Source organism: Pecten maximus, chromosome 19 (genome assembly GCF_902652985.1).
Source record: "Pecten maximus chromosome 19, xPecMax1.1, whole genome shotgun sequence".
NCBI lineage: Eukaryota > Metazoa > Mollusca > Bivalvia > Pectinida > Pectinidae > Pecten > Pecten maximus.
Window position 1 is genome coordinate 1,776,626 of NC_047033.1, and position 12,211 is coordinate 1,788,836.

General features: G+C 32.5%; 1 protein-coding gene and 1 long non-coding RNA gene across 2 annotated transcripts; both read right to left on the reverse strand.

Moving 5' to 3' along the window:
* Positions 1-2,733: 2,733 nt before the first annotated feature.
* Positions 2,734-4,723, reverse strand: LOC117318035 (tumor necrosis factor receptor superfamily member 11B-like). Its single transcript, XM_033873036.1, has 4 exons — positions 4,541-4,723; positions 3,956-4,298; positions 3,265-3,426; positions 2,734-2,768 (listed from the first exon to the last, which is right to left on the reverse strand). Exons 1-4 carry the CDS (start codon positions 4,607-4,609, stop codon positions 2,734-2,736), a joined length of 609 nt encoding a protein of 202 aa, XP_033728927.1. The 5' UTR covers positions 4,610-4,723.
* A 4,959-nt stretch (positions 4,724-9,682) lies between these two features.
* Positions 9,683-12,200, reverse strand: LOC117317627. The gene is made up of 3 exons (XR_004530214.1): positions 11,616-12,200; positions 10,145-10,262; positions 9,683-9,843 (listed from the first exon to the last, which is right to left on the reverse strand). It is a non-coding gene; the product is annotated as an uncharacterized LOC117317627 (long non-coding RNA).
* Positions 12,201-12,211: the final 11 nt, after the last annotated feature.

Below are 12,211 nucleotides of genomic sequence, written 5' to 3' on the forward strand. Positions count from 1 at the left end.
ATAAATAAAACTAGGTCAGGAACTGCAGGTAAAACGTATTACCCAAACATAAGACAGAAAAGATGAAATATTCTTTCAAATATAATGGACCATCACATTGGAATGATTGACCTGAAAATGTGACTAAGGGTCGAAAACTGGAAACCTTCAAAGATGAATGCAAACCCACGTTCACAGTTTATCCAAACCATTATACATTTTTGTAAAGGCCAATACTGACCTTCAGTCAACATTTATATATATTAATTTACTCTTTTACCATCTGTACAACACCTACGACTTTTTCTAGTTAATTATAATAGGCCATTGGCGAATTAATTATCGACCGAGGGGATCGTTTTCACCAACATAACGACATTTTCGTTGTTTACCTACTAAATTTGTGTAACTGTTCCATGTTCTATGGCTATATGTGATCGTTTGTAATTTACTTGTTTCTTGTTAAAGAGGCAGATTGCCTCGGAAATTCGACACTTTACTTGTCTGTACTGTCGTGATTACTACTTGACAAATTATATATACATTTATCTGTACAAGCTACCTTAGCATGTAATCTGTCAAATTTTACAATTTTTCAGATTGATATGTATGTACATGTATATCGAACAGTTGTAACGTGCTTTTATTTCTACTTTGTATGCACTACTTTTATGTAATAAACAATTTTCATGACTTTAATATGATACTCTTAAATTTGTCTGCGATAATGTTATTTTAATAATATTTGTATAGTGTAGATATCGTACATTCTCTTGTCGACCACTTGTTAAAACAAGTCTTTTTACTCAAAGCGTTATCCTCGTCAGCTGAAAGGCCAGAACGCAGTAATAGCGGACGCAAAGCCCGTTGAATAAATAAATAAATAAATAAATCAAAGTGTTATCGACTTGAAATAAAGTCTTTTATTTAAACAGTAACATGTTTTCCTGTACTATATATTGTTAGAACTGGAAATGTGTTGACATTCAGATGGAAACAGATGGAACACGTTTTTCAAAAGAGTTCGTTCCACTTCAATAGACACTGGTAAATAGGCCCTTGACTGTGTGATTGTCCATTTCTATCTGTTCTATGATTATATCGCAGTCTCCAACACCTATCTCAGAAACAAAGAGATAGTAAAAAAAATACACAATTACACAACAGTTAAATGTAATGAATGAATGTATGTATGTATGTATGTATGTATGTATGTATGTATGTATGTGTGTATGTGTGTATGTATGAATGTATGTATATATGTATGTGTGTATGTATGTATGTATGTATGTATGTGTGTATGTATGTATGTATGTATGTATGTATGTGTGTGTGTGTGTGTGTATGTATGTATGTATGTATGTATGTATGTGTGTATGTATGTATGTATGTATGTATGTATGTATGTATGTGTGTGTGTGTGTGTGTGTATGTATGTATGTATGTATGTATGTATGTATGCATGTAAACATGCATGTATGTATATATATATATATATATATGCATAATTAATCTTCTCCCAAACTAACCAATATAAAATATTAGGTATATTTACTTGTGACTTCTAGTAATTTTAATGGGTTAATCGACTCCCAAACTAACCAATATAAAATATTAGGTATATTTGCTTGTGACTTCTAGTAATTTTAATGGGTTAATCGACCCCCAATCTAACCAATATAAAACATTTGGCCTATATCACTTGTGACTTATAGTAATTTAAATGGAATAAACGACTCCCAAACCAAACAATATAAAACAAACTACTATCTGTATCAGATTATCAGATAAGTCAATTGTGAGCAAAGCCTGATTACACATTATTCAGATAACGCTGATATATTTAAAGGCAAACACGTAATCCAAAGAACTCAGTCATTGAAAATCTATTAATATCAGATAAAAACATAAATATAATTTAGTTACAGCTTGCTTATAAAGTGCATATGGAGCATTTCATTTGAGATTTTTTAACATCTTACATTTGTATTTTTAGAAACATACCGTCGAATTTGAACAGATCGCTGTAGGCTCAAGGTCTCTGTCAACAGAGCACCTGTCCACTCCGGATTCTCTGTGAAAAAAGTATAGGTGATTATAAAGGTGGACACAATATACAGTTTTCTTAAGGGTAGTTGAAACATTCACAAATTCCTCTACAAGTAGCTCTATGTCATCATACAGTTGGTCAATACTAACATGTAAACTACTCGAACCATCAAACTAACTGACAACCAAACCAACAAGCCTGCCAGTAAGCCAGCCATAAAATAAACCAACCAACCATATCTTAGTGCAACCTAGTTATCTTTATCGTATTCTATGCTACCAATAACTTAAAGCTCCAGTGGAATAAACAATTCATTGAAGGTTTAAACATAAGTACTATGATGAATAGAGGGTGAGAATGAGATAATGGAAAATGCAACAAAATACGACATCAAAATTCAATGGCGATTTTAATACTATGTTATAAAAGTTATATAGAAAATGTTACCTGCTTTGTTCGCTGTTCATGGTGTGGCGTTCCTCCTCCGTATTGTCGGAAGGTTTTTGTCTCGATTTACAAAACCATCCTCGCTTCTTGCCTATACTTATCATTAAAACGATCACGACAATAAGGACGCCGTTTATAATTAAAGAAGGTATTACTACATCTTCACTCCAGTGTTCTGAAAATAGAAAAAAAAAATCAAAAAATCTTAATATACTGCTTCCGTTAGGTCTGCTCAATCTATATTAAAGTATAGCATGTCAAATGTTGTGTTTTTCTTGCACTGATCCAAATCCTATAACACATTAAGGCGTATTGATATCAACGTCACCGATTAATTATTACATTGTCATCCCACTGACAAATATTATACAGATGAATATGTCAAGTTAACAATGATAAAAATGAAATCGTCACGTTGAACCTTTCACGCAGTTGTAAGATGGTGACGTAGTAAATTATGATGGAGTAGAGTGAATGATGTTGAGGAGTTTGTAATTTCTTAGATTTTAGGATTTATGTAATTGACAAGGTCAACAAAGATGTTGCCATTGAAAGACAACGCAGTCAATTATTCAAAAAATGAATATATTATGTAATAAGCCTTTGTGGTCAACATATAAACTCAAAGATATAGTTGATGTTAGTTCAGTTATTTTTGTTGGTTTGAAATATTGATTTGATAGAGTTCGATAGTAACAACATCTATGAAGATATGAACTGTGGAAAAAATATCCTATCGTTTAGTCCCTGCATGAGAAAAAAGAATTCATCAATGAAGAACAACTTACGTGGGACATTACATATACTGTTATGTGTAGTGTTACATTCCTGTACAAAGTCATCATCTGAACAAGGAGTACACAGATAGCAAGACTCGTTGGCTGACAATATTGGTGAAAATGTATTGCCTTGTATGCACTCCGCACATTTAGGTTCATGAAGGGATGTACCTGTAAACAAAGTGATTGTGCAATAAATAAATACGAATGGATTAAACTGGGGTCCTTAAGGTCAAGATAACATCCTTCATTGCAACATTGACCTCAGTTTGACCTAAGACAACTTATACTCAATATAATACAGGATGATATGGCTGAGAACATGCGTATAAACTGCATTTCATTTACAAATAGTAGACTGACGCTTTTGGCTTAGTACGGGCAGATAACGTAAAAGGGAAAATGTCTACAACTTAAGAAATGTCACATACAGAAATACACTTAAATATGGCATGTAATTAATTTTCACTGTTACTAATATGGGGATATTGAAATGTCCATGATTCTAAAAGCTATTCATTCGCAAAGTCAATTTTAGATCAACGATTGGAATATCGTGTATTCGCAAACAAGTGTCTGGTGATAACTTTGCGAAATTTAAGAAAATTTAAGTGATTATAACTGATTAGTATGATATATATGTATTGATTGAACAGCGTTTGTTCGTTGAGCGACTTGAGCCACTAATAACAAAACCTACCTTGCTCGAGTACTCCGAATCCTGGTTCACATCCCTCAAAACGTTTACACTTGGCATTACCTTTGTCATTGGGATTCTCGAGTATCATTCCAGGTGGACAATCACACACCATATTGGTTGTAGCTGTACACTTCTGAACCGTAATCAGGATAGATGATTCGCAATTAGGCATACATCTCTCACAGTATATAGCCCTGTTATGGCTACTCATAAAAGTACCTGTAGGACACTGCTCACATAAGGCTCTTGTGTCTTCAACCACGCAGTCATTTGTGTAGAAGTGTCCGGGGGGACACAACACACATGTCCTATCATCGTCAGTGATGTAGGTATTTTCCACCTTCTGAAAGCATTGTACAAAACACGCATAAGATAGTAGTAGCTTTCAATTAAAATTGAGATTTAGTTAAAATAGAATCATAATAAATTGACCAATTATCACGATTACATTTACACAATTGAGAAATAAATATGTCCTTTCATTAGATCGTAACGACAAACAAAATGAATAATTCTACAAGTCATCATTAGGTGATATAGTTTGTTCCTTTAAACATTCAAAAAGTTTAGAAAACATTAACTCACCAAACAAACTGCCAAACAAATAACAGTCATGACCGTTAGGAAAGTAGCAATATGTGTGGACCTTTCCATTTCAAATGAAATCTCAAAAACAAAATATTCAATACTAAAAACGCAGACTGAAGGGTAGATGCTTGGTATCAGTTAATGTTATATGATTACATCGGTATCTACTTATATATAATGATGTTATCGCTGATGACAATAATTGAAATCATATGATATTTACCAATGCATTACGTAAACACACACATATAAATATATATATATGCGCCGTGATTCTTCGCTCTTCGTTCTAAAATGTTCAACGTCAACATTATCTTAACACGACACATTGTTGAAAGTTTAAACAAACTAAAACAACAAAACGCTTAATTTCTAACCATTTGTAAACGATTAAATGATAAAAATGGCACTAATAGTTATCTACAATGAATTCATTTGATAGTAAATGATAAATGTGTTTGTGGGGGACACCAACAGGAGGAAAGAAAGAAAAGAAGTGATCATGTGATCGGGCTCAGAGGTGATCATTTCTCTATGATAACACCTCCTAAGTGTTCGTCATCCATGAACACCGTCTTCATATCTCAAACAAAACCTGAATATCAAACTGCGGTTACTCGCTTTTTACCTGTGTCCCTCGTCTGAAACATTACGCAATGTATAATGTTATTATCTATTTACGGCGTTGCTAGAAACTACTTCGGTTTGTTAAGGAAGGTACAATTACATTTCTGTACTGCCAACGTATACGTCACTTAAAAAATATGATCTATTGATAAAATCTTTCAATAAGCGAATTATATTGTTGGATCATAAGAGCACATTTTCCAGTCGACGAACCTGCTATAATAGCCCCTCTTGAGATACACATAAAAGGAGTTATATAAAACACGCGTCGCATATTTAGCTTGCTATTGTAAGTATTAGGTCAACCCGAATCAAGTAAACCCACGTCCAAAAGCATTTCTCCATTTAAATAAAACAGTTTATTGTCGTTAATCTGATTCATTTAAACACACTCTTATAAGAAAAATTATGTTTAATAACACACTAATTAAATATGTACATTGTAGAAATACATAAATAATGCTAACCTGAATAATAACACTAGTATGACGATTCAATGAATGGATGTTGTTGAAGAGGATAAGAGGGTTTTTTGTTTGTTTGTTTGTTTTATTTATTTTTATTGTTGTTTTTTTTGCAAGGAGATAAAAATACACATAATAAATAAATTGTTGAAGGGTAAAAGAGATCGGGCAAGGAAATTAAAATATAATTGTGAAAGATGACCGAATATACAACATTATATACATAATATAAACATTACAACGAAAAAGTAGAGTGTCTACAGGATAAAAAAGTTGGGACAAGAAGATAGATATAAGCAAGATTAAGTAGAGTATCAACAAGATAAAAGATGGGAGCAAGGATATAAAGATACACATAATAAAGTAAACACAGTTCACGAGGATAATAGAGATGGGGAAAGGGTATGAAAATGTCTACAAAAAAACAAGATAGAAAAGGTGGTAAAATTACTCATAATAAAGTAGTGTATCTACAAGATAAAAGAGGTGAGGTAACGGGATTGATATATCCATAATTAGGTAAATATCAACAGGATAAAAAAGGTTTTCGCAGGGAGATGAAAATAACTATGATGAAGTAGAAGGGATGGAGCAAAGAGATGAAAATGTCCATAATTAAGGGTTAACAGAATTAAAGGGTTAGAGTAAAGAAATGGAAATAATGAAGTAGAGCGTAAACAGGATAAAAGAGGAAAGACTAGCAGATAAAAATAGTCATGATAAAATAGTTTGTCACGGAAAATAAAAATGGGTTTTGGGTAAGAGATAAAAATACCGATAATAACGTCAACGTCTCAACAGGTTAAAAACGGAATGAGAAAAAAAAACGGGGGGGGGGGGGGGGGGGGGTATCTTAGGATTGCGAGTTCACATTTTCCAGTCGCCAAGCTATAATGATCATCTCGGTATATACATAACAGGAGTTTTATACAGCACACATCAATAACAGTTTTATGTCATTATGCATATTCATTTAAATACACCCTTACATTTTAAAAATCAAACTCATTAAATATATGTATTCTAGAAAATGCTGTCGCTTAACTCATTATATTAAAGCTGTGGTGATGTTTGTTTGGTTCTGATTTTTTTCCTCGCAACAGCTAAGGTCATGTTTGATTGAAATAAATGATGATACAAATACCAATGATACTGATATCATGCATAATGTAAACACACATAAGTCCTGTACGGTTCTGTTTTCACAGAATAAAACAAGACGGCGTTCCGTATCCACCGAGGCAATGTCGAGTAACCCTGTTTCTTTTGCCTTGGAAGTGAGGTGCTCTGACATAACGACTGCTTATAGGTACTTATGACATTAACACGTTATAACTATCTGCCAGGCTGTTATCTTTTTGTCATGATTAAATACCCATTCCGATATATTTTGTCGCCTGTTTATCAGTGATCAGTTATTGAATGGGCATGTCTGATACGTCAAGTATACACCACTCACATATACCAGTAAAAACCATATGTTAATTAGGATTATAGGTAAAATATATACTCCTACATAATTAAAATGTACAACAAACATAATTGCCCATCGGTAGTTCCTTATGACACCTCTAATAACTGAACTGCAAGTAAGTAGAAAACACCCTCTTTATAGCCTCAATCTAGTTCGTGTTCGTCAAAATCTTTTTTAATATTTATGTATGTGTGGCTGTAATTATTTGTCTAACTGTCATTCTAGTATCAGGAAGATAAGATCAGATGTTCCGAAGGAGTAAGCGTCTTCTGCCTTATCGACGACACCCGTCATACAAATCTAGGTCACAACGACACCCATCATACAAATCTAGGTCACAACGACACCCGTCATACAAATCTGTCACAACGAAACTCGTTATACAAATCTAGGTCACAATGACACCCGTCATACAAATCTATGTCACAACGAAACTCGTTATACAAATCTAGGTCACAATGACACCCCGTCATACATATCTAAGTCAAAACGACACCCGTAATACAAATTTAGGTAACAACGATACCCGTCACATCAATCTCGGTCAAATCAACTACACGCGCTATTCAAATCTAGGTCAAATCGACGACACCATTCACACAAATCTAGGTCAAATCGACGACACCCCCCATAAAGAAATATGTCAAATCAACGACACTCGTCACACAAATCTAGGTCAAATCGACGACACCCTTCATAAAGAAATATGTCAAATCAACGGCACTCGTCATACAAATCTAGGTCAAATCAACGAAACACGCTTCATTCGATTTTTTGTTGAAAGGTCTGGTCACAAAGATATTGTCGATCAGAATTCTTTTACTTTGTTAGCTCTTAGCGTTTTTCCTATCTTAACCACTCCTACTTAGTTCACATCTATGAACTGGTTTTTTTTGGAGTTGACTTCGTGTGTTTTGTTCTGTCCGCTATTATCATAAGGAATGCCACACAACCATACAAACAGTTTAACCCCTTAACTCCCAGGATTTTTTAATGGAACTGAAAAAAATCCAACATTTTAGTTCATCATGATTTTTCACACTTTTGCGTCAATATTTTTGGTAAACAACCCATATATATTTAGAAACTTGAGAATATAACCTTTTCAAATTTGGTAATAAAAGTGTTGTTTTTGCATTATTGATGTTACCATGGTAACCAAAATTTATGATTTTTTGAAAAAAGTAACTTATTTTATATGTTTATAAATTTTAAGCCAATGAGAGTGAATTAAATGCTAATTTATAACATTAATGATATATCAGATTCTTGAGGAAGGAGGATTAATACAAACAAAAGTAGTATTTTCTATTTATTTGCAGTTGTTGTTATGGTTACCGACTGAAATTAAAAGTAGTTATTTTTGTTTATGTTTTTATTTCCGTTTTATCTGCCTAGACTTCATGGTAAGAAATTTGGTTTTGTATTACAGGTATAATAGTTTAGTCAGCAGTCTATATATATATTGAAACTTGTAAAGGGGACCTATCCAGATTTTATATCAAAAGTTCTTTTATTATTATTTAAAACGTTACCATGGCAACCAGAAGTGAAAATATGTAAAAATGCGATATTTTACCTAAAGAAACATGCGCATGTGCTCCCATCTGAATAAAAATGTAAAATGCAAAACAGTTTGCAGCTTAGATTGCTGTATATGATTATAAATGTTAATTACATTGTATAAATCATATCCATAAGTAGGTTGTTGTTTTAATGGTTCAAACATTAATAATTAATCTTTCAAAAGTTATATTTAGTTATACATGTATATATTCCTTTCCTATTTTATGGTTTTATTCAACAGCTAACATGTGTCTCCAAATCAAGATATTAAAGCTGATTTTATCAATGTGAATTTTACCATTATGTAGAAAATGTAAAATTGCAATTTCTCTCTTCAATATGTAGAATCTATGTACATTCTGTATCCATTTCTAGTTGTCATGGCTACCAATTTAGCAAGTGACCATTTTGATGTTTCATATCTACTTCACTTGTTGTATTTGTTCTAGTTTCTCTATACCTGCCATAATTAGACACTTGTTCACAGAGATAGGATGATTAACAAAAAGGTCATAATAACTAGCATTTGGTACTACTAGTATACTAAAAACAGATTTACTGATAAAAATTAAAATTATTGAAGGCATGCAAATCAAATGGTTATAACCATCTTTGTGCATCATTCTATGTATGTATGTCTTCCTGGCTGAGCAATCCTAGACTTAATTCATAGACAATAATTCATAGACAATAGACATGTAGAAATATAGACAGGTGAAGAAAGTCCAAGCTCCCCAAAGGACATATGTTATTGATGAAATGTTCAGCTTGAATAATCCAGTTTGGCAGACAAACAAGTTGATTGATATAAACATTTAAACTTGGTTGGTTACATGTTTATTATGGATTATAAAGAATTCTGAACTATATTTATTACCATGGCCAGACAAGCCATATTTGGTATAAATGATAAATTGATGTACCATGTTTTTGAAAATAATAATTTACTCAATCAAAATTGCATGTTTCAACTTGGTACCAGTTGCAAAAACAACAACAACACAAATATTAAGTTCTGTAATTTTAATCAATGACAGAATAGTAGGAGAGTGTAGCTAAAGGGAAAAGATGCCTAAATCTGCTGTCTCTGGTGGCAGGGGATGGCATTTATCTTCAATACTGGTCACACCACATATATCCATATAAATAAAGTCCTAAAGCTGATGTACCTGAAATTTGAAATGGGAGAAAATCAATATCATAAGCATCCAGATACATGTATATACACTAATAAAATATCTTATTTGCAAGGCATTACAGATTTATTCTAAAGAATATGGTAATATATAATGCTCACTTCAAAATTTCAAATGAAACAGTCAATAATGAAGTATAGGAAATGAGCTCACATACATATAGCAAAGCAGAAATAATGATCAATTTAAACAAAACCAAATATCCTCAGAAGCTATAAGATAATAAACATTTTAATTGTAGTGAATTTGTAATTAGGTAAGTCTATTAACTTACCTTTGATGTCATATATTAGGCAGAATCATCCATAAGCCAATGTTCACATTAAATTTTGTACACCAAGCTTGCTAGTAAAATTGAGACAGCTCCAATTGTACAAGTAATTGGGCAATACCTGAAATACAAAATAAGCTATATTATTCACATGTCATTGATTGCTTGTTTCACTTTAAAAAAATCCTATTTCCCATGGTCCTGCTTAAAAAATACAAGAAAAAAAATAACTTGAGATTATTAATGTGGAATATTTCAAAAAGCCTTGAAATGAACTTTTAGAAAGTTAAACAAACTCGCCCAACCTGCTTCAGTGCCCCCTCCTCACTAATAATAACTTCGAAAACTTGTAATTACCTATTATTTCTGTATTGTGTGCATCCTTAGAGGATTAATCATAATGAAGCATAAAATGATAATTACTAGCTAACCAGCATTCTGCCTTTGATTTATTCAAATTATTTTTTTTCAATAATGTTTCCAGTCTTTACTGGCATAGAATACTTACTGGTACATGTACATCTATCTATATCTCTATATCTGTATAAATTTATACATGTATCAGTCTATTTCACATAAAAAAAAGTCTGACACTGTGACACAACAAATAATGCTTGAATTCGGACCAAAGCTGGGGTGTCATATGTTGATCCTAATCCATTTGCGGTAAGCACAGTAACACTACACAAACTTTATATATATGGGGTTGGGGATATGTGCCCTTACATGATTACATTTGTATGAATCCAACCTATACTAGCACACCATGATCCAAACATTGTAGAAATCACAACCAGCTAAACTCAAGAACAGCTATTTGGTATAACAACAATACCATGCAAATTTTTTTCTTAATTATATATATAATGTTCCTCTGTTGCAAAACTGAAATTCATTAAAAGGTCTCACTTTTTCATCTCCCATTTATTTCATTATGTAAAATGCAATAAAAACAAATTTATCCAATTTTAGTTCATACATACATACAACAAGAACTTTTTACTATTTGTTCCAGTATGATTATATACAAAAGCATGTAATGTACTGAGGTAAAGTAAAATCTAAATTAAATTTGTAGAGATAAATATTGATAATTCTGATACAAAATACAGTATTGATGAAATCAAGTGTAACACCCCCATCCCCCCCCCCCCCCCCCAAAAAAAAAATAGAAAAAAAAAAAAAAAAAAAGAGAGAGAGAGAGAGAAAATATTACAAGAACTAAAGCGTTGTTTTTAAAGTGAATATTTTTTTAACTGGTCACATTTCATTTGGACCCAATTGTATCTGTACAAATGCAGGCCTATCTTATAACACAATAAATGAAATTAAAACAACATTAAATGCAGAAACTCATGTATACACACAATGTATATCTATATATTTGTAAAGTTAACATATCAGATATTGCTGGTACATTTTGTATTCTCGTGTTCACAGAACTTCCCTTTATGTACATGTACAATGTACTTACCTTACCTACATAATTATGTAGGCCTATCTCAATCTGAACACGATTGTTTGTCTGTTTGTGTCCATTTACACTGTACGTCTGCAACTCTTCATAATGCCCAGTGTCACTTCACAGTTTGTTAGTTGAGTTGACAGTGGTCACTGTATATTATTTTGGTGACGACTTGTATCGGTAATATGTGAGGTCCGCGAAATCAATCGACACCAGGCACATGTCTGTCTCACCATTTAGAAACCGAAAGTGATCATCTAGGAAATACCCGATTACTATAAATAGATTTTGCTGTCGTCGGCTTTATTTTTATTTATTTCTTATTTGTAGATATCAAAATACGTGCTATCACTTTACTTATCTTGAGACAAAAGTAATTTTTTCTGATGAAACCAAGACCATTTTATTGCGTTATGAAAACAGCAGAAACTAAAAGTTGTCGATCGTACTCGCGCAAGTGCTTGTTATCGACTCGCTCTTGCACGACGTCAATTCAAGTTACTGCGGTGTTTCGTTCATATATATATGCGGATTTGTGGAAACTTTGCATCATTTATTTGGTACGTTATGAATGATAGAATTGTGCATTTTGATCAGTTTTTTCT